The following is a 27,908-nucleotide window of genomic DNA, read 5'->3' as shown; positions in this document are numbered from 1 at the left end:
TACTTTTATATCATGTTGAAAAGAGTCTGGAAAAAGGACAAACTAGCAAACTCTACGCACTTTAGCAACTCTATCCACATTTACGAACAGTGTGTACGCGTGCGTGTTGCACGCGCACGTGCAGGAGATGGTCGAATGAGAGAGCGGTGGTAATGCCGTTCTTTCATTGACGTGCTGTTCGCTGCATTCTCCAGTCTCAAACGAGCCCTTGTACGCTCGCAATCATGGATTACGTGTAAGTGGCTATTCTGAATCGATTCGTATTTACGTTTGTAAATTTTGATAGTGATTGTAAAATCATTTCAAGATTGAAAATATTTCTTTCTTTTAAAAGAATTTAAGTCCAAAAAATATTTCCGGTGAGTGTAATAAATTTTATATTGAAGAATTTTTTATTTGTTTAAAATTTAGATTAAAATAATAATTCTCTTAATTTATAAATAGATATTGTGAATATTTATAAAAATATTTGATATATCTTTTATACACACATATATATTATTTATTCCCTTAGCCATTACTATCATTCGAATATTTGAATAGATGACATCAGCAAGTGTCTGGTTCTAACGGCGCGCCACGATTCTTACCTTATTAAATATACATGCACCTTGTTACACCTGGAAAGCAAAACCACATGCATATATTGTGTCAAGGTTCAATGAATTAGTTATTGAAATTATGCAATTTTAATTCTTATTTTATCAATCATTCAATTAATTCTCATTAATAAATTGATTAACGGATAATTTATCTTCCTAGTTATGTAATCATATTTAAGGAATATCAAATTAATTAATGTACTTTTCTGTTAAAAAAAATTTATATGTTAAACAAGGAAATTCCAAATTTTGAGATTTTTTTAAGCATTTGGTTTTTTAAATTTTTAAATTTCAAATTAAATTCTAAGTTATTTAAATTAAAAATTAAAAATTTTCAAATATTTAAATTAAAAATTCTTAAATTGTTAAACTATTATATTATCAAATCCTCAGTTTCTAAGTTTTTAAGCTTCAAATTTCTAAAGTTCAAATTTTTTGCAAAATAAATTTTTATCTATTTTATCTTGTATAAAGCATTTATAAGTATTATCTTATATAAACATTGATTAAAAACTAATAATAATAAAAAAAACACAATAAATAATAAAACACATACTCGAATAGTGTTTAAACTTACCAGATAATCACGAAATCGTGATTTGTAGCAAGAGCAATATGAGTTCATGTTGTTCCCATGAATTTCTCTGTCGGCGTCAATCACGTTGAATACAAAACGGTGGAATATCTTATTAGAAATTTGAACGCATTTAAAATGGCGAAAGTAATCTAAAGTTCTCCTGGAATCTACTTCGAGACCTTATCCTTGATGAAATCGAGGTCGCTTGAATGATGTCGCTTTATCGATTCGAGAGTTTTTGAGAGTTTGAAACTATTGATCATCGTTGTGATGCGGAAATCTCAATTCTTATATTTTCTAATATCCGTTTCCATTTGACCTTAATATATCTCTTGATGCTGTCTGTCACTCGTGTGAAATAGAACAAGAATTCTTGGCGGGAATAATCGAATGGAATAGGAAGTTGACTTTAATGTTGAATCCAGAAATGCTGAATCCAGACAAAACGAAAAACTTTTTTCATTTCTCTCTATAAAAATAACAGAATTATTAAAAATATGTCTTTACAATTTTAATTGATTAATAACTTTATAAGAATCTTTTAAATAATTCTGAAATATTTACATTATTAATTAATAATTATTCAATTATAACGATCACACATTTCGATTAATTATTTTTATAGTTATTTTTATCATTATTGCATTATTTTAAGATTATTATAATATTTAAACATAAACTGCATTTGAAACATTTTAAATATGAAAAGTTATTAGAAGTTATTAATTGTTGCTGAAATTTAAGTTTTTATGTTGTTCGATGCATAGATAGTTATCTCTTTTCTTTTTTCTTTCTGCTTGAAATTCAACCGAGCATGAACTCTGACCTGAAAAAAGTACACGCACATTCCGTCGACTTCCAGCTATTGTTGAAGATCAATTTGCTTTAGGGGAAATTCAAAGAGATCCTTTACTATATAATTCGGTCCAATTTGCTTTACTTTCAAAATTAACTTTTTAAAGACTTTAAAAGAAGAAAATAAATAAGTTAAATGGATTATTTATTTCACTATATGTAATTCTTTGCACTATAAAAAAATTTAAATTTAAATAATGCAAAGGTCATTGATTAGATCGATAATTAATCATCAATAATAATCCTTTATAATTGACCTTTAAAGACACCTCAGTGTTTTTAAAAATTTCTATAATTATTTTTATCACCGATTTTATATCTGAATAATAATTCAATGATCCCGTGATAATGTTATATGTCAGATTCTCATGGTAAATGTCATTTCATTGATAGAAAATTTAAAATATTCATCAAGTGATCAAGAGCACAAATAAGATATAGCTTGAAGTTTATAATATGCACAACTTACGGTTTAGTGATTAGCTTTCCATTAAGAATACCTGATTGATCCTCCGTCTATGACCTTTTATGTTTTAAGCTATAATTATTTTTAATAACAATATTGATTGATATCATGCATTTAAAAATTCATCATGATTGATGTCTGCTATCATTGATAAAATGAAAGCACGTAGGCGTCATTAAATTTATTTTTTAATAACAATATTCATTCCTATTTTTATAATATAATAAATCATTCAAAAATTCCAATATAAGATACTATAATTTAATACAAGATATAATATATTGATTATTTAATATTTCATAAATTAATATTGAATAAATTAAAATTAAAAATTGATAATGATTATTAAAGATAATTACAAGATGTTAATATGTTAAAGAAACAATGATTATTGGAAATTATACGGTTGTTACATGAAATTTCACGAAGAAAAACATAATCCAATCTAAATGAATTGGCAACACAGAATACGGTAGAAAAAATCGTATAATTACAACTTGAAATAAGAACGTATATACATATGTATATATGTATAAAGGCAAGGATAGCTGATTATCCTGAAGTCAGCAAGTGGAACAAAGAGAAACTCCCGGACACAGAACATCTTGGGCAATCGGCTTAGTTATTTCGTAATTTCTTACGCTGCTACAAACTGTATCATATGAGAAAAGTTTGTTCCTTGCTACAATTCGCTAAAAATATATGTGTATAATTAGATAACAAAAGATTCATAGTAAAATGAGACATAAAATAAATATAATAAATAAATAATAAAGTGAAGTGTTGTATGAAAAGTTATTTGGAAAATAGAATTATTAAAAAAATAAAAGTTTTTTTATAGTATTCTTATAGTTCTCTTATAATATATAAAATATATAATAATTTAATTTATCGATGTATAATGCTACTGGATTTAATGATTTTTATTATATCATCGATCGATCATCATTTATACATATAAAAAAAATTATTCACAATCTTCACTACTATAATATTTAATCAAAATCCATAAGAAAATGATATAATAAATTTTAAGAACAAAATTAAATTAATTTTATAAATGAAAAACTTCAAAATATTTCTTTTTTAAATAAGTAACCGGAAATAAATTAATGTCACATAATATGAGATATTTAATGATGGCTTCTCAAGGATGAAAAATAAATGAAAAATCATCAATGATCATAGATCGATAATATCATCGTTAAAATTATTTTACTCATAACAATCTAATTACTTAAAACAATCTAAAGCCATATAAATGAGAAGTTTATTTTAAATAAAAAAATTCTCGTTAAAGCACCTGGAAATGATGACAAATTCGAAAATGAATTCTCTTTATTAATTATTTTTTTCTGCTCATCACTGAATCTTTCTTATGTCATAGAATTTTATCTTCATATTTATATTTTTTTTTTACTAAGACATGACAGTCTAAGAACATTTTATAATAATAGAAAATAATCTTATGTTAATTTTTTTTCTTTTCCAATTCCAATAATCAAAAGTTAATTAGCTTCTTTTCAAATCCACGAGTATTTTTTCTATATGAGGATTCGTCAGATAGTTTTTTTCTTTTCTTTTTGCTTTTGTATTGAATCACCTTGGAAATCAAGAAATCTTTTCCAAAGATCACTTTATTTCTATTATCGTTCAGAAAAAAAGTTTGAATTTTTTTTATATAAAAATAAACATGGTTTTTAATGCATATCTTATGTAATATAAGATAATCTCTTCTGACTCTAATTTGCATCTAATTTTCGATGCAAAGAGCCTGAAAAAATAATGAGTGTTAGACTCTTTTTTTGAAGGTTATAATAACAATCTTTAAAGGCAAGTGTGAAAGCGATACACATCCGAAAGTTTTAAACTTGGTTGTAAATCGCATCACAGCTTTCTATCCTTTTTTGTGATGAAAACGATTCCAACGGGAAACAAGATATAAATATAGAAGCTATCAGCTATAAATAAAATGAAGATATAAAAAGAAACAGAAATAATGGGAATTTGTTAAACAGAAAAAAAAATTAAAAAAAAAATTCAAAATGAAAAAAACAATTAAAAGAGATAAAACAACAAAAAGAGATTATATATTTTTTAATATATTTTAATATTGAAAGAATTTGAAAATTAATATTATAAAGTATATTTTTAAAATTGAAAATAAAAAAATTTCTTTTTTTATTTTTAAAATTATAGAATCAACAAAAATACAATATATTAAAATCAGTAACTATTATATCTACAATTTAAGAAATTGTATTTTAAGTATTAAAATAATTCATTTATTTAATTATTAATTATTAAAATAATTAAGCGAGTTTATAAATACAGACTATAATAATAAATAAAATAAATAATAATAATGATAATAATAAAACAGTTTATGTAACATAAAAAATATGAATTTTCATATAAATAATACTTCTCATTCTAATCATTTAAATGTTATTTGATATCAAAGAAGTATAACTTCAAAATCTCAACTTCTTGAATTGAAAATTTGATCGTGTAAATTTGAAAAATGAATATAAAAAAAATACGAAGTAAATTAAATTATTAATGTTCCTTTATGATTCATTTAATCGTTGAGAATAAATACTTTATCAATATTTCATATTGATAAAATATCATCAAAAATTTTATTCCTATATATTTTATTTTATTAAAAAATAATTTTTATAATTTTTATTTCATTAATAAATTATCATTTACATTGTTTTTAATTTTCAAAAATTAAAAAAAATTAAAAAAAAAATTATTTTATATAGTATATTATATATAAAATATATAGTAAAAATTTTATATGATACATATTATATTATAATTAGATTTATAGCTTATGATTTTCTATAGCCATTTTTCAAATGTTAAAATATGAGGACAAGGCAACGGGAATCTGAGTACTTAAAGACCGTTTTACACATTGCAGGTTGCATAACGGTTTCGCACAGCATCCAACATACAATATCCAATATTTACAAAGAAAGAAAAAGATACAAACACGTGCGAACGTTTGATTTCTCGAACTACTGAATCAATATGTTTTTTTTCAATTGAAGAATTGAATTTCATGAGAATATTCGAGTAAACAAATATCTAATTCTTTTTAACTCAAATATTCTAGCTTTTGTTAAAATCTTTTAAAAAGTTTATTTTGATTAAAATTGTAATATAATAACCGTATAGTTAACAGTTAACTGCATAAAATATATAATGTAAAAATAAAAAGCAAAGTATATTGATTATCAAAACCGGAAGTATTGGTTTATTGATTATCAAAGATTAATTCAATAAAATGCATATAAAATTAATTTTTTATATATAAATAAATTATTTGAATTTTTTATTGTTTGAAGTTTTCAAAAAATTAAAAGAAATTATAGAATATTTATCAATATTTCTACATTATTAAAACAACTCGTACGAAACTTTCTTTAATAAAAATTCTTTAAAAAAAAATAATTCAAAAGAAATTTTATTTATATTAAAAACAATTAAAATTTCTTTTTCTAAAAAAAATATTTAAAAGAAACTAATAAATAAAGTAAAAATAATAATATGAAATTAAAATAAAAAATAAATCTAGATGAAATAATAGTTTAAAAAGTTTACAATATAATAATTTAATTACAATATTACAATATTAATAAATAAGTTTAAAAAAATAATAACTTTAAAAATATTATCCAGTGTGGAACAAGATAGTAATTCATGTTCTGTTTTGCAATATTATTATTAAAATTTAACAAATTGTAGAGGAAAGTTTAAATAGAAAAATTAAAGAAAAATAATGCAAACACTCCCACATATATTTTATAGTTAATGATTGTGTTGCAATGTTCTTGCATCAGAAAAAATTTCATTGCCTGAATAGATGGTTTTTCAACTTTATTTCCGTTTCTTAAGCAATATTATGATAAACAGGAAATCATCACGAAACTTCCTTTCAAAAATAATGACATCTTGGTTTTCTCTTCTTGATTATTCATTTTAACTTTATTAAACATATGATCGATCAAAATAATTAAATCATAATATAAAAAATTAATGTATGTTACCATCAAATTATTAAAAAAAAATTAAGAAAAAAAAATAATAAAACATGAAATATGAAAAAATATATCATTATAATAGAAATAGAAAGGATAGAAATACATCTTCTGTTAATGTAATATCATATTCTGTTATTTGTTAATTTTATATAGTACATTTTCTTTAGTAAATGACAAGTTTTTCGATGGAATATAATATTTATGCTATCTTGATATCTTGATTCTTTAATTCCAAAAAGAAATGTAAAAAAGTTAGATCAATTGTATGAGCATGACAATTATGATGTAATAGCTAATCTCATGACAGACAATTTATGACATATATAAAATAAAAAAATAATTAATAAACACAGTTACAAAACTGATTTATCAATTCTTTTGGATTTTGATAATTAATATGCATAAACTTTATTTTGAAAAGTTTAAGTTCAAAAAGATTCATTGTTTTAAAATTCATATGAATTTTATGAATTGAGATATTGTTAAGTCGAATCTCTTATAAGTAAAGAATAAAAGAGTTTTTTTTAAATCCATTTAAATTTTGAACTTCATCAAAATATTGATATTAGAATTTTAATACATTATTGATTTTCTTCTCTATTCCGAATCTTGTATCAATACTTCATAGCTATCTTATGTTCATTCAAGGCTGAAATTTATCAAAAAATTGATTTTAATTAAAAATTTTATATTGTAATGTATCATAATTATATACATTTTATATTCTTTTTTTTTTTGTCAAAAATTAAATAATTTTTTAATTTTAAATGATAAAAATTTAAAAAATTTCATTAATTTAGAATTAATTTAGAATTTAGATATTTATTATATTGATCCAATAACAGATGTGAAAAAAAAAAAAATAAAGGAGGACCGCGGTCAGCTACCTCTTATGTAATAGAAACTAAGTTTCTGCTTGGTGTAGCGTGCACATAAATCGCCTTATATTGTCTCTCACGTGTTCGGTCACGTTATTTTTTTTACGTCCTATCATTATCCTATTAATGATTCAATTTTTTAATGAAAAGATTTTTAATGAACAAATTTTGATTTTTTCTAGATTTCAAATTATATTATATATAATAAATAATGTATTTTCAATGATTAAGTTTATTTTTATCAATTAATTATTTTTGACCAATTAATTTTTTTAAGAAAAAACTTGTTCAAAATTACAGGTGAATTCGATATTCATTTTATATAGAGATTTTTTTTTCAATTTTTAAGATTTATCTGAATTTAAAGAATCGAGATAGCTATGAACCTTTCGAGGCTAAAACCTCACCTGACAACTGTGTTGATATTCTCCAGAGTTCTACCGTAGAGAACCGGTATTAAACTCAGTGAAAACTGGTTTGTGATCAGAATATGATGTCACTTTCGCCTTGATGACTTCACATCGAGAAATATAAGAAAATAATAAATAGAAGTATGAAAATAGAATATTGATTAAGAATAGATATGATTCCAATAAGCACAATTTTCTTTGTTAATTTTGTTAAGAAAATTTCATTTTCTTTGGCCTTCTTCTATTTGTTGAAAATATAATACTATTTTTAAGTTAAAGGTAATTACTTGCTATGTAGTATCTTAATATTAAATCTCGTTTCAATTATCAAGATTTTTGTTGATCAATAATTATAATTGGATTACTTTTTATAATAGTACTATTGATATTTAAATTATTATAAATTAATTATAATTTAAATATGTTGTATTTAAATATAATACTATATAAAATTAAATTATTTATCATTTAAAATAATTCTAATATATTTTAATTTTTAATTATTAGTTATTTTTTTTTAAATCTCTTTTAAATTTTATGTATAAAAAGATTAATTAGATTAATTAAAATTAAAGATTAATTTCTAATTTCATCAATATAACAACATACAATTTATATTCGTGACTATCTACAGTCTAAAAAAATTAAATGGAAAACTATAAAAACAAGAAAATAAGAAAAATGATGTAATGGTCTCTAAATAAATATAGTTACAAGTATTTATGTAGAGGAAGGAAAAAGATTCGTTTTTCATCTCAGAGTAATTATAGAACAAACAAAATAAAGAAATTATGTCAATGGAAATGAACAATTGAGATTCGATAAAACTTGTCAAGATTATATTTTTATCATCTTTATCTTCCAGTATTAATTTTCATTCACTAATGTTTAAGAATGAATATTAATTAAAATGATATTTCAATTTTTAAATATTCAAAAACTCAAAATTTGAAATCACTTAAAATTAAGAAATTTTCAAATTTATAAAATAAAAAGTTTTTAACTTTCCAAATTTGAAAATTTTTGAATTTTTTAAATTTCAAATTTTTATACACTTAATTTTTTTAAATATTCAATCTCTTTTCAATATTTTTCAATATTTTTTCTTGATTAAATAAACATTGAATTTTTTTAATTTAAATAATAATAAATATTTAATTTTTTTAAATAAAAAATCAAATTTCTATTTGTTGATTATCAGTCAGTCAAATCGCAATAAATTAATAGAACATTCCATACTGAATCAGGATCGAATTGCATATTTAAAAAACAAATGAAAGCGCATTTATGTAAGCGCCGACTTCTTTTCGTCTTCCTTGTCGTTCTTCGTTCAATGAACTATAATAGTAAACTTTGCGCGGTTTCTTATATTGACATGCAAAATTAATTCAAATTATTCTTCCTTGGTTATTCTTTTTATATTTCTTTCTTTTGAATTTTTCAATTTAAAAATATATTATATGATAATGATTTCATCAAAAAACATATATGAGGCTTTATACTAAACGCTTATATAATTTTTTCAAATTATTTAATATTCATATTAATCTGAAAAATATTTAAATTATTTATTTATTTTTCTTTTATATAGAATTTTTATAAATTAAATTCTTTTTAAATTACGATTTATTTTAAACATACAAATAACCATGTTAATATTTAATTTCTAGGTGATCATAAAGAAATTTTGTTTTTCTATTAATAAAGAATTACATTCTATTTAAGAATTATATTATCCACATAGGATCAATTTAATCATGATTCAGAGTTGAAGGGCGTAGGTGAACTGTGGATAGTTAGTTTGAGAGGGCTGGCTGGATTTCAAAGAGAAAGTCCTTTTTGATTGAATCAACGTTTAGTTGTTCCGCGACCATAAGCTTGAACGGATAGTTTATAACGCGTTTGAATGTTCATTCTTTTTCAGTTCATTCTATTTTTGAGAATTTTTCATTGTTGCTCGCAATATGTTTATGTAAAAATGAATAAATTACAGTGCAACAGTATATATGTGACTATTTATCACATTCTCTGGACAGTTTAATTATAAGATTAAAATTTAAATATAATTTTGAAGTGAGAATTTTAAAGATTATTATATTATATTATTATATTAGTTAATTAATTAGTTTTTTTAAATGAAATTTCAAATCAAGTGAAAAAAAACATCATTAAAATCTAATGAAATCACTTCTATGTTCAAATGATATTTATTATATTATTAATTTAATATTATCTTTAATATTTAATATTATTTGATATAAGTATTATTTAATCTAATTATTTTAATTTTTCTAAATTACACTAATTATTATTTCTATAATTTAATTCTATTAAAAATCTTGATATATTTTCAAATTATTCATATTAAATATTTTTATATTTTTTTTATTTTATTCTCCACTTTAAAAGATTTAAAAAATATTGTTTTTCAATTATAAAATAACTCTTTTATGATCTATTAGATTTTTATTAATATTAAATTTAAAACATTAAACAACAACAAAAATTAATTTAATGAAATAACATCATTTGCATAATCAGTAAAACATTAATTGAATAAAAACTTGTTAAAATCCCTATCTATGAACTAACTAGGAGAGGAATGATCACTTTCTGTATTATTACTTAGCTGTGTGAAAGGTCTAACCTCGATATTCGTGCGCGCAATAACGGAAATATTAAAGCAGGACCTCGTTCGAACTTTCGACTAGACTATATAACGAATCAATCGTATGCTATTCCTCCTGTCTTGTTCGATCTTCGATCTCATGCATGAAGGCTTATCATCGACGGTATATTGCGGCTAATTATTTCGTACGCTAATCTATTCTCTGCTTGTACTCTTAGCCATTTTACTTTAAAATAAAAAACTATTATCTATTCTTATTGCCTACACTACTATTCATCATTATTAATTAAATCTGAAAAATTTTTATTTATTATATTTATATATTATATTTATTTTATATTATATTCTTTATATTACATTTTATTATTAATATTTTATATGTTTTAAATTCTATTTTATTGTTCAATTGTAAATAAGATTCATGTATTATAATAATTTATTGCGATAATTATAATGAAAATTTCTATTATTCTAATATAGTAATTAGAATAATGTAATAATGCCATAGTACATAAATAAAATTAATTATAAAAAATAATAAAAATGTACTAAATAGTGGTTGATTTAGAAATCAAGCAATATTCAGAAAATATAAGAAAAAGAAATAAGTTCCAAAAACAACTATTAACCGCGAACATATATTATCAAAGATATTAATTTAAAACAATTCGTATAATCATGATATATTTTTCATAATATACTTCGATCGAAATATACTTCATAATCGTGTCAGGTTTTCTCGTTAATTGTAAGTTTTTTAATTACCATGTCATTTATAAATTTCATAATATTGCTTAAACTTTTTTTAATTTAATATTATATGTCAAATTTTATAAAATATTGTATCGTATCCAATTTTTATCAAAATTATTCTGTTCCATAATTATTTAACTTTTATTTTTAATTAATAAATTATCTTTATATATCTTATTCTTCCTTATAATATTTTATTATGTTAAATACTAAACTAAATTAAATAGAATATTATTTTTCACAAAAAAATAAATCGAAAATGAACCAGAAAATAAAGCAAAAAATGAAACTTTTTCAGAAAAAAGACTTATTCTTTATTTTCGTTTATGGAAAATAATATTCTTATATTTTGTACAAACTTTCTATTATTTCTTTATTAACATATCAGAAATCTTTCTATGGATCTTTCTCTTATATTATATGTAATATTGTTCCCTATTCAATTATACAATCCAGTTGTCGTTCAACTCATATAATGAATTATATGATATAATTTTTTATAAGCCATATTTTTCGTGTCGATTTTTTGAAGTAATTAAAGAATAGAAGAATATAGCATGCTACTAATGACAAAATTAAGACAGATCTATGTATCGTTTGAAAAATTTTATTATTATCCATTAAATTTATATTATTATTATCCATAAAATATATAGACTGAATAATTCTATATATTTTCTATATATAATTCTATATATTAGAATAATTCTGTCGTAATAATTTGATTCATATTCTTAAATTTATCGTGTGAGTTCAATATTCTATATTATCATAATACAATATTAAAACATTATCAATATTTAAACTAAATTAAATTCAAATAAATTATTCTTAAAATTTAGCAAAAGTTTTATATCTCATATATAAAATTAACCTATTCCATAAAATATATTTTAAAAAATATATAATTCAAATTATCAAAATTTTCTTACCTGAAAATCGATGAATTTTATCCATAGAACATGAAAAAATGTTTGTCTAAAAAAAGTTAATATTTTTATATTCGATTTGTTTCTGAATCTAAAAATTGAAAAATATACAATTGAAAAATATACAAAACATACACCCATATTTAGAATATAATTATAAACATGCTTGCTCCCAATTATAGCTCTTCGTGCAATAGAAAAAGAACTCTCTGGATATAAATAAAATTTCTCATGACATGGAAAACGCGCCAAGAGAAATATAGGCGAAACTTTACATTATCGATTCTTGAATCGAGCTAAATCATATAAATATTACTGAACACTGAGTGTCTTTTTATTAATGCTCTTTTTAATAATTTGTTTTAATAATTTGTTCATTTTACATCTATCATTCTTAGATATTTTGCTATAAAACCGTGATCCGATTTCGTATGCTTTGCATTTAGGTATTTTAAATATGATATTCATTTATATTGCAAAAATTTATATATGTATATGTATCTGTATTTGCTTGAGAATCTTGTCAATTTGTCAGTTGTCGATGCAGTAATATAATTTTTTTGAATTCTAAAATTTGATGCAATATTAATATTTTTAATAGTTAAAATTTTATTTTTAAAAAATTATTGTTTTTTTTGAAGAATTTTATTCGATATTTATATACTTTGTTTACATAGTGAAAATTATATCAATTGAATCAATAATTTATCAAAATAAAAAAAAAATGAATAAAAAAATATTCATATGAATAAGATTTATATTGTCGACTTACATTGCAATAATGAATCTTTATAAATCAGTTTTTCTTCTTTCATCTTGAGTAACTATTGCGAAGAATCCGATTCAACTCGGATTTCTTCATTTATGATTTTAAATATCATGAAAACATATGCATGCTTAACATTATATATGATTTGCATTATTAGTAAGAATAATATATCACACTAAAACTTCATAAAAAAAATAGATACTTTGATAATCCAGTTTAGTATTCCATTAAATTGTTATCAGCAACAGATTATGATATGCAAATCATTCTTGTTTAATACATATAATTCTTATTTTGAACTCTTGTTTTACTCAATTTTTATTTTCAAACTAGATAAATTTAAGTGTAATACATAATTATAATTATATATATATATTAATAATATTATGTAATAATTAAATAAATATATTTTTCAGTATTATGCAAAACAATATTTAAATAATTATTTTATATCATATTTATATATTTTGTATAGTATTAATTAGATATACTATATTTGAATATCGAAAAATTTTTTCCAGATTAATAATTACACGATTTCTCAAATTTTAAATAAGAATAATGGCAAGACAACAAACAGCTGATAGAAATATTCCCCATCTTCGAGATATCTTTGGATTTGGTAACAAATGGGAGAATACGCGTTTTCAAGTCGAAGAAAAAGCACCAGGACATGACAGTGCCGTATCCATCGGTTCAACTTCTGGTGAAGAGGAAAGTCCTAAGAACAGCAAGAAAAAGAAATCACGACGTCGTGATAATAGCAAAACTTTAACGGAAACCGATGTGAAACATTTGGAAAGACATTTATCTATGAAAAAAACTATTCGTAAAAAGATTATGCGTGATTTGCAGCAAGCGTTTGTCGAGGATCCAAATGAGTTCCGGGTAGATGATATACCACCAGAACAACTTAAGGCAGAAATCAATATTCAGAGTCTGAGTTTTGGGACACCATCACAAAAACAAGGTCGTACACGTGGAAATACAGAGAATACATTCTTAGATATGTTACGTGCTGGAGATAGTAAGATTTTTTCAATTTTTTTATAAATTTTAATATAAATAATATATTAATTTCTTTGAAGTTTATAAAAGAATCTAAAAAAAAAAAAATTATGAAGCAAATACAGTCAAAAATTTCTTTTATATTAATAACTTAATATTAAAATATAATATTCTATAATAACGAAAATTATATATATTAATATTGTATAAACACAACATTAATTCTTATTAAATTACTTAAAATTTTGTTTTATTTGAAATTTTATTAATAAAATTATAATTTATATTTAATATTAAGTTTAATGCTAATATATAATATTTATAATTTTTATTTTTTTATAAAACTTTTTTAATTATCATTTGAAAATTCAGTATTAATATTTATTATGTATATCTCTTCAAATATTTATTAAATATTTCTTAAGTTAGATAATTACAATTGATATATTTATATTTTACCTCTAAATTATATATTTAAAAGTGATTATCAATTTATTCTAGGTCTTGAAAAAAATTCTGGAGATGGAGATAGAGATTCTGGACATGGTGGTTCTCCTATAAGGGAGACTCCTAACACACAAGATACAGATGATGAATCTAGTTATCCTTATGATATTCCGGTTGCACCGCCATCGAAGAAGAGCGGCAATTTCTGGAGACGTTTTACTATGAAAAATCGTAATAAGCGATAAATGCTCTATATAAACCTTCAGTCGATGATTATCAACTTAATTTCCGTTTCGTAACAATATCAACTTAGTTATTTGAGCAGAGCTTGCAACTGTGATATGATATATATGAAAGAAAAAACCGAATTATCTCGAGTGAGCACTTTTCCTAACTTTTTTTTAACGGATCTCAGAGTTTCTAAATCTAATTTTAAAAATACAGGACCAATAACTTGCAAAAAATTTTAGATTCTCAGAGAAATTTTTTTACAAAATAATGAAAATAAAAAAGATTATAAAATAATGAAAATAAATAAATAAAAAGTCATATTTTTACATATCACAATAATATTTTTAGAATTTCTTCTTCGAAATACTTTTTGACTAAATTTTTGTATAAAAATATTTGTAAATAGTGATTTACATTAATATTTACAAATAATATATATAAAATTACTCTGAGATCCTTAACTTCTTGATCTTACAATCTTATATAAAACTTCTTTTGATGTACTTAAAGTAATAATAAAATAATTAAGAAATACAGCGAAAATATTTAGCATGTAAAAGTAGATAATTTTTTTTTATTTTATTTTATAATTTAAATGAGAAAAACCAGGTGAAAATAATAAATATGCACAATTCTTTCATCATGTATATTGTTAGTATTAGCTAGTCAAACAGGTTTTGCAAGAGGATCGATATATAAAATATTCTTAAATAACTTGTTCCAATTTTATACTATTATTTTTTTGTAAAGTTGATCAAATATACTTATTGTATACAAAATATTTATTTTAATAATAATGAAATTATTTTTTTGAAACAAAGAAAATACAAATAAGAACAAAAAATTTTTATGATTATTTTTTAAAAATGTAATGAAAATGAAAACATTATTTTATACTCTAAAATAATACTATAAAATTATACTATAAAAATAGTTTCGATTCTCTAAGAAAATCTGAATATAAAATTATAAAGGATTTTCAATTTTAATAAAACAAATGAAATATACATTATTATGAAGTTTGATATTCATTATATACGATATTGGTGTAAAATCTTATTGTTCCTATTGTTCTTGAATATCTTTTATGACATCAATAGCATTTATAAGAAATTCATAAGAATTACATTTACCTGATATGAATCTTTAATTATATGTATTATATTCAAGAATTATAATATTAGATGTAAAGGTAGTGATTAAATAAAAATTCTTTACAAGCATTATTTCGTTTCTATTTTTTTGTAAAAAAATATTTAATAAAATATATTCTTTTTTAATAACAAATATAAAAAATATATAAAATGATATAAAAATAACTATTTAATTGTATATTAAAAATATACATAGTATCTTTCATTGATTTTTGAATTTAGGTAATCTTTTCTCAATGAATGCTGTCATCCCTTCCTTTCTATCTTCCTAAAATTTGAATTATAAAGTTTGATTTTTATTCATAAAAACTTATTTATTACTTTTATTCTTAAAAAGATTCTTACAGTTGCAAATGTACCATGGAATATTTTTTTTTCAAAATGAAGTCCCTCCTCTAAAGTAGTTTCATAAGCTATAAAGAAAAATATAATATAAAGAATTTCAAAAATAACAGATAATATAGATATTAAAAAATTTCAATAATTACCAATATTAACAGATTCTTTTGCCATGGCAACAATTAATTGAGAATGAGAAGCAATTTTTTCACCCAATTTAATTGCTTCAGCAACAAGTTTGTTTGCTGGAAAAATTTTACTAACCAAACCTGCAATTAAAAATAAAATAATATTTTTATATGTATTGTACATATATTTTTATCTTTTTAATAATTTAATCCACCATTTTTTTCTGCCTCCTCAGCATTGATTTGCTCGCCTGTTAATACCATTTCCATTGCTTTGCTCTTGCCAATTATTCTAGTTAATCTTTGAGTACCACCTGCACCAGGTATAGTACCAATAGTGATTTCAGGTTGACCAAACTTTGCTGTATCTCCAGCATAAATAATGTCACACATCATTGCTAATTCACAACCTCCACCTAACTAATATAAATTTATATTCTTTAACAAGGAATTTTTTATAAAACAAAATTTAAAAAATTTTCGCATTCATAAATAATGCTAATATAGGATAATTAAATTTAATAATATATCAATATAAAGTAAAATATTAACACATTGTTAAAATTTTTCAAATTTTCTTCACTTTCTTGTAGATTATACTAACTTACAGCATATCCATTTACAGCAGCAATTACTGGTTTTGATATTCTAGAAATATAATTCCAATTATTAAGAAACTTATTTCTAATATTATATGCATAAGTATTGTTCTTCATTTCTTTAATGTCAGCCCCTAAATAAAAAATTAAAAAAAATAAATGAAAATTATAAATTTAATTATTAAATTGAAATATATAAATTGACAATGATTATTAAATTATGATCATTAAAAATTTATATTTTACCAGCTGCAAATGCTTTTTCACTGCCTGTAACTATTATAGCTCCGATATTATCATTAGTATCAAATTTTAACATAGCATCATTTAATTCAGTTATCAATTTTTCACAAAGAGCATTTAAAGCTTTTGGTCTGTTTAAAGTAATCAAACCAATATTTTTTTTTTCTCCAGCAGTTTCCACTTTAATGAATTCATAATTTTGTGGAACATAGGCTACAAATTTATAAATATTTTTATTTTTTATAAATTATTAAAAATCATATAAAAAAATTATGAATGAATATTTATCATAATTACTAAAATAAAATAGTTATAAATAAATATTCTATTAATTAGAATAATTTTATCCCTTATTTTCAGTAATCTTTAATTTCGTATAACACAAATTCATACATATATATTTTTTAGGAATAACTAAACTATTATCTAACTATTATCTTTTACAAGGGTTACAAATATATATTTAAAAATAATTAAAATAAAAAAATAAAAAAATATTAAATATATATATATATTTAAAAAAAAAATACATAAATTTTTCAATCACGATTTTTTCAAATTTTATAATAATTTTCTTTCTATATATTTTTTAAAATTATTAATAATTTAAATTTTATGAATGGAATATAAATATAATTAATAATTTGATTTATACGAGAAACATTAAAAAATTATATATAGCAAGATAAAAAGAAGAAATATATTTATTGTAAACTTAGCATATATTATATATATTTATCCGTTAATAATAATATACATACTAAATCAAGATTTAATATTTAAAAATAAAATTTTTGAAAATTTTTTACTTATCTTTATATCATATCAAGATTATTAAATTTCATCGACGTTTATTGTCTATTAAATATAATTTTTATTATATATTTTATTATATATATTTTTTCCCGTGTTTTCCTCCATCAAATATCAATATAGTAGTGTATATATTAAACAAATGTGCGAATTATACGATATATGTGCATATAATTTAATAAGAATAAAAGATATAGAATATATCTTATTCTTTAATAAATATATAAATATATAAATTATAAATACTTATTAATAGTTTTATATTTTTGTTTGTACTTTAAGAAATTACATAAGTAAAACCACATGCAATGAACATGTGTAAGTAATTGATAACGGCTTTCATCATATCATTATAATACGATGAAAAAAAATTTTATATATAAGATGGTTCACTTAAATATTTCTTTCAATTGTGGTGCTATAAAAATATCTTTTTATATATTAATTTGAATGAATCAAGAAATGAATACATTGCAAAGTATATTTTTTCAAAGATTATTTTTTGAAGATCATTTTTTTTATTGCATCATATGGCTGATATTAAATACGTAAAATATGTAACCGATATGACCTTAAAATGATTTTTAACTTTTAAAAATTAAAATTAAGTATGGAATTAATATATTTATAATATATTATTATATATTTATATATTATATATGGAGAGAGTAAATATATAACATTCTTGATTTTTTACAACATTGATGATTTTGAAAAAAAATATTTATATACTAAATATACTATACTACTATATACTTATATACTTATATACTAAAAAAAATCAATAATCTAAAAAAAAATGATTTTAAAAAAAATTTTTTACAATATATTAAATAGAAAAATTATTTGAATTTATCTTACTATAAAAATTGAAAGAATTTTAATTTAGACCATTCAGTATAATTGAAATTACGTAGTATTAGTTTCTTATATAAAACTTTAAACTGATATATATATATATATATCTCAAAAACTATTCTAAAATATTATATAAAAGTTTTACAACATTAAATATATATTTGTATCTAATTTTAAAAGTAAATTTCACTTGTGATTTTCATTTCTAAAAAAGTAGTATTATACTTACAACAATATTTCATATTGGATACAAAATACTGTGGTTTTTGACCAATCTGCAATTGTTTGACAAGGATTTGTCCAATGCGTAGAATTGTCATATTTGCAAAATTTTAATATTAATAAAAATATGTACGTTCTTCGAAAATCAAATGAACAAGATACGAGATTATAACTTACAAGAAAATGAAGAAACTTATCAGTCACAAATAGCAGTGATGTATCGACAAATATTTGAACCCTAGTAAGTTTTTTAATCTATTTAATTTATTAAATTACATAATTTACTTACATAATTTATTATAATTTAATATAATTAATATGTATAATTTACAACAATATAATATTATATCATATAAATAAATCTAAAAATGTAAAAATAATAAATAATGTAAGCATAATTTAAACAACGGGAATCTGCGTTATAAATTAATTAAAAAAAGCATTTAATAGTGTTTAAATTTGATTAGTTGTATTTCCATGCATATTCTTTACCGCTAATTATGAAAACTATTCATAAGAGAGTTTTTAATAAAAAAAATTATTCTAATAAATTTAATCACAATTAATATCTATAAATTAAATGATATAAAAATAATCACAATTGTAATTAATTAGTTTATATTATAAAAAATTTAAATAATCTAATTGAATAAAATTTATTTTGATGAAACAAAATATATAATAAAATTTCTGATTTATTTTATTATGATTAATATTTTTGATATTTTGGATATTTTATTAATGTAAGAATATAAAGCATGAAATTTAAATCCCATCACAAATTGAAACAGAAATAATATTTTTGATTTATTTATTGATATTGCAGATTTCGAATTATCGAAAAATGTTAGAATGTTAGTCTAGATTATTAGTATAGTCTTTGTCTTGAAAGAAGTTATTTGAGTTGACTAAAATTGGTGAAATAAACTGTTTCGAAACACAGAAAAATTAATTTATATGTTGAAAGTAATTCAATTTTTTTTTTCAAAAAAAAATTTGAAAACAATAACATATAATGTATTTTAACAAGAAAAGTTATGTTTAAAATTATTATTTTATTTTACATGAATTTAATTAGTTGAATTATTATTACTATTTTCAATGTATTTCGTCAATATGTTACGAATGCGTAGGTAAGATTATCTATTATTTAATTTTTTCTACATTATTTGAATAAAACAAAAAAATTTAATGCCTAATTAAGTTTCACAGTATAACTTAGATGCTTTCTTTTTTTTCTTTCATTTTTTTTTTATTGATCATCTTTTCCTTTATCATATTGAGTGAATATAATGAGGAGTAAAATGCCACCATTTCGAAGGAAAAAATCTGGAAAATCTTTTCCTGTTAAAGTCTGTACATTGGATGCTGAATTGGAATTTAGTTTAGAGGTTAGTTTCTTATTGCATTATTTGTTTTATTTATTCTGCTATTAAATATTTATATATAAATATTTATTTTAAATGGATTTATAGTGGAGATCAACAGGAAGAGATCTTTTCGATTTAGTTTGTCGTACAATAGGATTAAGAGAAACATGGTATTTTGGACTTCAGTATGAAGATGCTAAAGGATTTATATCTTGGTTAAAATTAGATAAAAAAGGTAAATTATTAAATAATTTGTATAATTTTATAAAAATAAAATTATGTTCTAATAATATTATACTTCTATTTTAGTACAAGATCAATGTATTTCTCAACAACCTACAACACCTTTCATGTTTTTGGCAAAGTTTTATCCAGAAGATGTTGCTGAAGAATTAGTGCAGGAAGTAACTCAACATTTATTTTTTCTACAAGTGAAACAAGCTATTCTTTCGATGGATATTTATTGTCCACCAGAAGCATCTGTATTATTAGCTTCTTATGCAGTACAAGCAAAAGTAATTATAACTTTTTTTAGAAAAATAATATTTATTTTTATATATATTTATCTATGTTTTAAATATTTTAGTATGGAGACTATGATGAAGTTTCATATCGTCCAGGAATGCTTGCTAGCGAAGATTTATTGCCACAAAGAGTTATTGATCAATATCAGATGACACCTGAAATGTGGGAGGATAGAATAAAAATTTGGTATGCTGATCATCGTGGGATGTCTAGAGATGAAGCAGAAATGGAATATCTGAAAATTGCTCAAGATCTTGATATGTATGGTGTAAATTATTTTCCTATTAGTGTAAGTAGTTTTCATGTGTATAAAAAATATCTTTTGTAATTAAAAACATTTTTATTGAATGATATTAATTATTAGAATAAAAAAGAGACTGATCTTTGGTTGGGAGTCACAGCCTTGGGATTAAATATTTATGAAAAGGAGAACAAATTGGCGCCGAAAACAACATTCACATGGTCGGAGATACGACATATCAGTTTTGATGACAAGAAGTTCGTAATAAAGCCAGTGGAGAAAACATCGCCGAACTTCGTGTTCTTCTCGCAGAAAGTTAGGATGAATAAACTGGTAAAAAAACAGTCAGATGTTGGCAGCTGGGTGAAGGGTTTGATAGCTTTAGGGTTCGACGAACAAAACAATGACAAAGCTGCTCACATATTATTTGTTAAGATTCTGGACCTGTGTATTGGCAACCACGATCTGTTTATGAGGAGACGCAAACCTGATTCCATGGAAGTGCAGCAAATGAAAGCACAAGCCAAAGAAGAAAAATCAAGGTAGATTTTTATATATATGCATATATATTTTAAAAATGCTTGAATTTTCTTTGTTTTCTCAAATATTTCCAATACAATATATAAACATTATTTTCTTTTATGAATTAATTTTATATTTTATAATTAATTAAATTTTTTTAATTTGAATGGAGCTTATAAAATCAAATGCTTTACTAATATTTAAAAATGAAAAATAAATTTTAAATATTGATTTAATAAATTATAAAAAATTTTCAATAATTATATGCATGAAAAGTTTATATCCATTTTATTATAACAATATCCTAATATATTTATGTTTCTTTTTCTTTTTTTTTTTTGTTGTTGTTTTATATTATTTTATAGGAACTGAAATCTAAAAATAATTAAATAAATGTTTAATCAGGTTAGTATACTTATTTAAACACTTAAAAAAGGAACACCTTTACTTCAAGGAAATCATATAAAATGTACTTTTTCACAAAGACATTTTTAATAGATAAGTAATTATTATTATATCAATCAAATTAGTGCTTTCATAATATTGTGCAATTTTTTTCACTTCAATAATATTATTTTATTAGGAGACAAATTGAAAGAAATAAATTGGCACGAGAAAAGCAACTCAGAGAAACAGCAGAAAGGGAAAAGGCTGCTATGGAACAACGACTTTTACAATATCAAGAAGAAATTCGTTTAGCAAATGAAGCACTTGTAAGAAAATATAAATAATAAAATTCTATATTTATTATAACTAAAAATCGTCACAAAAATATTCAATTAATTATAGAGAAGATCTGAGGAAACTGCAGATCTATTAGCTGAGAAAAGTCGTGTAGCCGAAGAGGAAGCAATGCTATTAAGTCAGAAGGCTTCAGAAGCGGAACAAGAAATTACACGTATACGATTGAACAATATGAAGACAGAAGAGGAAAAAGTTCATCTTGAACGAAAAACTAGAGAAGCAGAATTGTTGACAGAAAGACTGGTACAAGAATCTGAACGAAGAGCTGCTGAAGCAGAAAAATTAAAAGATGAACTATTACGTGCACGTATTGCTGAAAAGGAAGCAAAAGAAAAATTACTAGAATTTCTTAGTAGAAATGCTTATACTGCAACTATAACTGTAAGCATCTGAATTATAAAAATAATAAGTATAATTAAGTGTAGATAATTATAATTAAATATATTTAATATTTATATTTTTAGCCCGTGCCAAACATATTTCCATCGACGCAAGTACTTCCATCAGATTTGCAAGCAGATCTTCAAACATTACAATTGGATACAGAACCTTTGCCAACTGATCTCACTTCTTACGATCTGATTGCCGATGGAGATGTCGATCAATTATCTTTAGAAATTGAGAAAGAAAGAGTTGATTACTGGGAAAAAAGTAAACATTTACAGGAACAACTTAGAGAATTGCGCACAGAAATTGAAGTTATGAAAGTTGGAGAAAAACAGTGCGAATTGGACCAATTACACGAAGAACAAGTGCGACTCGGTGAGAATAAGTATAGTACATTAAAGAAAGTAAAATCTGGATCCACCAAAGCCAGAGTTGCATTCTTTGAAGAATTATAGTTGATGTATTCCTAAGAGATCAAAAAATTGACAAACTCTATGGAGAGAAGTTGAATATACAATGAAATAAATCTGATGAATCTGAATCTCATAAATACGTACGTATGTATACGTTCTAGAATACTAAAACGTACGCTTTTTGTTGTATATTAGTATTAGTTTTATTAATATCCCAATATTTGCGATATCAATATAATTAGTAAATCATACTCATACAGTAAATTGTCTTTTGAACCTATGTTGTTTTTATTCTATGTATTTTTGTCTGTTTTGTTAATTTTTAATTTTGAATGTTTCAGTAAGATAATTAGTAAAATTTAACATTTAATTGCACAAAGTAAATATAAAAAAAATCAAAATTATTAATAGAATCATTAGATATTAATTCTTGTAGAAATAAGTAATTTGTAAAATCGTAAATATTTTTTTAATGCATAAAAATTTTAAAACAAATTATCTTTTTTTATATAAACATTACAATGCCCAAAAAGCATTTCTTAATGTTCATATTTTGATAGGAATTGGAATTATAATAATATTTCAATTATAAAAAACTAGTAATAACATAATGCGTTTAGATACAATTATATATATGAATATTCTTAAACTCTCTTAAAATCGTGATTGAATGTGCCTATAATAAATTGTATTATATATCCTTTATATTGTGTGATTAGACAAAAAATTCTCAAAAAAGAAAAAATTTCATTAAAGCTATAGTCTAGTCAAATAATTTATAAAAATGGACAATGAAATGAAAAATGATAACTAAATTCTCCATTCGTAGAAAAACAAAATTAGATTATTATGTTTATTGATAATTAAAATTTAAAACTATATTTTCATGCATGATTATTATTAAACTATAATACTGAAGTGTTTTTAATAATCTATTTAATTTGAATAATTTAAAACGTATCTATTATAAATATAAAAAAAATTTTTAAAATAATTAAAAATAAATTATAAATATTTAATAATGATTAAAAATATCACATGCATTCATACATTGATTAAAATTTCGAAATTATAAAATAAAGAATTATTTATTATTATGTAATTTATTATTATAAAAAGAATTTTTTACAGTTATATAAAAGTAGTTTTTCTATTGAATACTAAATATATAAATAATTTTAAAATAATATATATTATAACAAAATTAAAAAATTGAAACCCAATGTATGAGTATAAAATTTTTTACATAATTTATGTAAATATGAAGAAAATTATTGATTTTTGCTATAATGCTATAAAATGTAACTAACATAATTACTATATTAGTTTGATTAGACTAGAGCATTAATAGATGGTGACATAGAATCTTTGAGCATTAAATGTGGCCTTTGAAAATGTTCCTATCAACATAGTAGAAAAGTCAGTGTTCAAGTACTCAATTAAATAAGATTTTCCAAATATTTTAAAATATAGTATATTTACTAATAGTGTAGAAATAAATATATATGATATATAAAAAATTGATTTTAATTTTTATATTAAAGTATATATAAACCTATTTCCTTAAATTTTTCTTTATTAATTTATAAGATGAAATTTTTACTAATAATTACATAAATTTAGTAATAAAAAAAATATAAAAAAAGCTTAAAAATTTTGGATTTACTCTATATTAACATTATATGAAATTCTTCTTAAAATGTGCCATAATAATTAAAAAATGTTCCAAATGTAAATAGATAATACTGATAAAATCAATCAGATAAAAAGAAAAAAAATTTAAGTTTGGAAAATTTTGAATTAAATTATATAGTTAACAAGTTTATACAATTACTTGAGCACTGATTATTTAAAATAATATGAAGGTATAGAAAAGGATAAATATTTAAGGTTAATATTATTTCTTAAGTAATATTCTTATATTTTGCGAACTATTTTTATTCTTAGATTTTATATAGAGTGTCGAATATTCAGTATTGAAATATATTACATTCTTTAAGATATTTTATCAAAAGTAGTGCAAAAAACGATTTACTGGAACTTTTGGCACCATTGTCTGTGATTCAAGTACATGAATGTATTGATGCTAAAAAAAATTCCTTTGATTAAAATCAGTATTTTTCTATTCATATAATGAAACGTACCTGTAAATATTATTCATTAATGTAATTATTCAATTATTTTATTCTATATCACTTTTTCTCGCGAAATTATCATTGATACTGAAAATTCTGTCACAAAATAATGAATGTATAAATATTTCTAAATTTATGTTAAAATTAATTTTTTGTTTTATAATAATCATAAAAATAAATTTAAAAATAACAATAATTTTATTTACAACTTATATAGTAAAATATGCACATTATTATTTAGTCTAAATATAAACGTATTAAATCATCTTCCTTAGCAGGATAGTTTGTCACTGGGCACTTTTTGTTTGTACGTATCACAGGAAGAATGCATTGATAACAGAATGCATAACTGTAAAATGAAATATTTATGAATTATAATTGAATTCAATTTTCTAATTTTTGTAATATTATTTTCTATAATACACATACCCAGACACTGAAAGTACTGTATGTATTCTAAATGCTTTATAGCAGATTGGACATATTCCTTTGTATTGTTTTGCTATTTCTGGAATCTAAAATGAATATTTTATAGATTTTGAATTTAAAAAAAATTTAGTTACATAAAAAATTTATTTTTTTACTTTTGGAGGTGATGGAATAGGTAATGATAATAAATTAGTTGAATAATGTTCTTGAGTCCACCAAGACAAGAATTGAAGAAAAAATGCTCCAAATTCAAAAGATGTAGTCATCATTCTTTGAAATATATCTATACCATCACTAATACCAAAGGAGTTTGTTCTAATTTTCTTTAAAAGATCTGAAATACTAAGTATCGGTTTTGGTTCTGCATATGTTAAAGTTATAGACAAAAGTCTCAAGAGTAGAGAAGTATATGCTGATTTTCCAGAAATATAAAGAACATAATTATATAGTACCATAAATTCATATATCATGAAAATTATTGCATTTCCTTTGATGATGCAATTACGATAAAATTTTTGCCATTTCTAAAAAAATAATTTTAAATGTTATTATAAAAAATATAAATTAAAAAAAAAAATTGAGTATAATTACCGACTTTAGAACACAATCATCAACTTCTTCAAGTTTATATTTTTCCACTAGTTGAGAAAGTTTAATTTTTATATAAGGAAATAAAACTGTTAACATTAATGAAAGTTTTTTTTGCTTATTTGATAGTTCACATTTAATTTTTGAGTTTACTATAGTTATGCGTTTTAAACTATAAAATGTTTCAGAAAATGATGCAGCTAAAATCAATACATTTAAAATATTTATAAATAAATAATATTTGTAAATTTTTTAAATTTATATAGACAAATAAAAATTACTTACAATATTTAGTTAAATAATACTGTTGAAGAATTGTATTAAAAATTAAATAACCTTCATCTGTCCATCTAAGAAGATGTCCATATCTTTCAATGTTAAATGATACAATGAACTAAAAGTTTATACAAGTATTTACAAAATTAAATATTTTTAATAATAAAAAAATAAATTATATTTGATAAAAAATAAAAATAAATTATTTTTTAATTAAGTATTCATTATTTTATTACATAAATATTCCATTTTTATAATATAAGGATTCATAGTAAATTTTATAATAAATTTTTAATTAAATTTTTAACTAATTTTAAGGAATTATAATAATTATAATAGCTATTATAATTATATATATTATAATTATAATATATAATAAAAAATGATATTTTATCTTATAAGTTAATTTTAATAATTTGATTAAATAGAATTTATTAACGAATTATTAAATAAAAGTAAAAATATATAAAGGTTTTTATAATTAACTAACATATATATCGTATAAATTAGTATAAATCTGATATTAACCTACCGATAAAAATTTTGTAAAAACCGGTTCTACAGTATGCGCTAACGATTCTTGTGCTATAATTTCAAAAATAGAAGGTCTTATAAATGTAGTTCCAGTTAAATGTGCTCCTTTTTCGGCCATTTTCAATTTTCTTTTCTATATACTATATATTTTGTTCACTTTTTTATTTATATAATAACTCATATAAATTTCATGAATAAATCTTTAATATTTAAAATCATCATAAAATTTATTAGAAATTCAAATTTATTTACTATTATTTAAATTAATAATTATAAAAATAATTTCAAAACATAATAATAAGAATAAAATATATTTAACAATTGATTATAAATTATGATTTATTTCATTGATTCAATGTATATATTAAACTTGTATTTAAAATATGAAATAAAAAAATATTATAAACACAAATATGAATATAAATACATAAGTAAGTAGTAATAATCTAAAAATGTTAATAATATATAGTTCACATAAAATCTATGAGTCATCTAGCGGACTGAATTAAAAGCATTAATGAAATTATAAAGCATTGTTGAAAATATTTTAAATGAAAATGTTATATTAATTGTATATTTAGATTAACCTATCAATGTAATTATTAATAAACAATTTATTCGATACATAAGATAGTTTAATCTTGAAATAATATATTTTCGTACTTATTTATCTAATGATATTAAATGATCAAAATCTTAGTGGTGGGATAAGATATCAGTTAATAAAACAAAATCCCGATTAGTTTATACGGCACTATTGTAAATAAAATATTTGTGGT

General features: G+C 21.4%; 4 protein-coding genes across 9 annotated transcripts; 2 read left to right on the top strand and 2 right to left on the bottom strand.

Annotated features, from left to right (window-relative positions):
- Positions 1 to 98: 98 nt before the first annotated feature.
- Positions 99 to 15,835, top strand: LOC100868407 (uncharacterized). Of its 2 annotated transcripts, none has more exons than XM_086917304.1 (3): positions 99 to 235; positions 13,445 to 13,950; positions 14,433 to 15,835. In XM_086917304.1, the coding sequence occupies exons 2-3, from the start codon at positions 13,485 to 13,487 to the stop codon at positions 14,621 to 14,623; spliced, it is 657 nt and encodes a 218-aa protein (XP_086773430.1). In that variant the 5' UTR covers positions 99 to 235; positions 13,445 to 13,484; the 3' UTR covers positions 14,624 to 15,835. The 2 variants fall into 2 exon arrangements, with proteins under 2 accessions (XP_086773430.1, XP_031771594.1); XM_031915734.2 differs by having other exon boundaries at positions 165 to 359.
- Positions 15,823 to 19,206, bottom strand: Echs1 (Enoyl-CoA hydratase, short chain 1). The gene is made up of 7 exons (XM_003692520.4): positions 18,973 to 19,206; positions 17,076 to 17,285; positions 16,839 to 16,963; positions 16,446 to 16,650; positions 16,252 to 16,371; positions 16,109 to 16,176; positions 15,823 to 16,031 (listed from the first exon to the last, which is right to left on the bottom strand). The coding sequence occupies exons 1-7, from the start codon at positions 19,061 to 19,063 to the stop codon at positions 15,966 to 15,968; spliced, it is 885 nt and encodes a 294-aa protein (XP_003692568.1). The 5' UTR covers positions 19,064 to 19,206; the 3' UTR covers positions 15,823 to 15,965.
- Positions 19,069 to 25,698, top strand: Mer (ezrin/radixin/moesin family protein merlin). Of its 5 annotated transcripts, none has more exons than XM_012484911.3 (10): positions 19,069 to 19,206; positions 20,250 to 20,356; positions 20,441 to 20,570; positions 20,645 to 20,850; positions 20,922 to 21,149; positions 21,225 to 21,434; positions 21,537 to 21,643; positions 22,207 to 22,336; positions 22,413 to 22,748; positions 22,832 to 25,698. In XM_012484911.3, coding segments are annotated over exons 1-10 (1,833 nt in total). In that variant the 5' UTR covers positions 19,069 to 19,205; the 3' UTR covers positions 23,210 to 25,698. The 5 variants fall into 5 exon arrangements, with proteins under 5 accessions (XP_012340365.2, XP_086773424.1, XP_086773425.1 ...); XM_086917299.1 differs by lacking the exon at positions 19,069 to 19,206 and adding an exon at positions 19,836 to 20,098; XM_086917298.1 differs by having other exon boundaries at positions 21,225 to 21,643.
- Pex12 (peroxisomal biogenesis factor 12) lies at positions 25,482 to 27,560 on the bottom strand. Its single transcript, XM_012484999.3, has 6 exons — positions 27,128 to 27,560; positions 26,605 to 26,713; positions 26,323 to 26,519; positions 25,887 to 26,255; positions 25,732 to 25,817; positions 25,482 to 25,651 (listed from the first exon to the last, which is right to left on the bottom strand). Exons 1-6 carry the CDS (start codon positions 27,245 to 27,247, stop codon positions 25,540 to 25,542), a joined length of 993 nt encoding a protein of 330 aa, XP_012340453.1. The 5' UTR covers positions 27,248 to 27,560; the 3' UTR covers positions 25,482 to 25,539.
- Between the last annotated feature and the right edge of the window lie 348 nt (positions 27,561 to 27,908).

This window comes from Apis florea, unplaced genomic scaffold, assembly GCF_048593485.1.
Source record: "Apis florea isolate Af1SG1 unplaced genomic scaffold, ASM4859348v1 contig_2201_pilon, whole genome shotgun sequence".
NCBI classification, from domain to species: domain Eukaryota; kingdom Metazoa; phylum Arthropoda; class Insecta; order Hymenoptera; family Apidae; genus Apis; species Apis florea.
The sequence above is the reverse complement of the archived record's forward strand: the minus strand, read 5'-3'. Positions and strand labels throughout refer to the sequence as shown.

Bases quoted from the DNA above. Each gene is read 5' to 3' on its own strand.
- Pex12 (XM_012484999.3), bottom strand. From the start codon at position 27,247: ATGGCCGAAAAAGGAGCACATTTAACTGGAACTACATTTATAAGACCT. The intron at 26,256-26,322 runs GTAATTATACTC...TTATTTTTTTAG, and splicing joins ATGATTGTGTTCTAAAGTCG to AAATGGCAAAAATTTTATCG. The intron at 25,652-25,731 runs GTATGTGTATTA...TTCATTTTACAG, and splicing joins ACAGTACTTTCAGTGTCTGG to TTATGCATTCTGTTATCAAT.
- Mer (XM_086917298.1), top strand. The intron at 20,851-20,921 runs GTAATTATAACT...TAAATATTTTAG, and splicing joins CTTATGCAGTACAAGCAAAA to TATGGAGACTATGATGAAGT. The intron at 21,644-22,206 runs GTAGATTTTTAT...TTATTTTATTAG, and splicing joins GCCAAAGAAGAAAAATCAAG to GAGACAAATTGAAAGAAATA.
- Echs1 (XM_003692520.4), bottom strand. From the start codon at position 19,063: ATGACAATTCTACGCATTGGACAAATCCTTGTCAAACAATTGCAGATT. The intron at 16,177-16,251 runs GTAATTATTGAA...TTTTCTTTATAG, and splicing joins AAAAGAATCTGTTAATATTG to CTTATGAAACTACTTTAGAG. The intron at 16,032-16,108 runs GTAAGAATCTTT...TTCAAATTTTAG, and splicing joins TCCATGGTACATTTGCAACT to GAAGATAGAAAGGAAGGGAT.
- LOC100868407 (XM_086917304.1), top strand. From the start codon at position 13,485: ATGGCAAGACAACAAACAGCTGATAGAAATATTCCCCATCTTCGAGAT. The intron at 13,951-14,432 runs GTAAGATTTTTT...AATTTATTCTAG, and splicing joins TATGTTACGTGCTGGAGATA to GTCTTGAAAAAAATTCTGGA.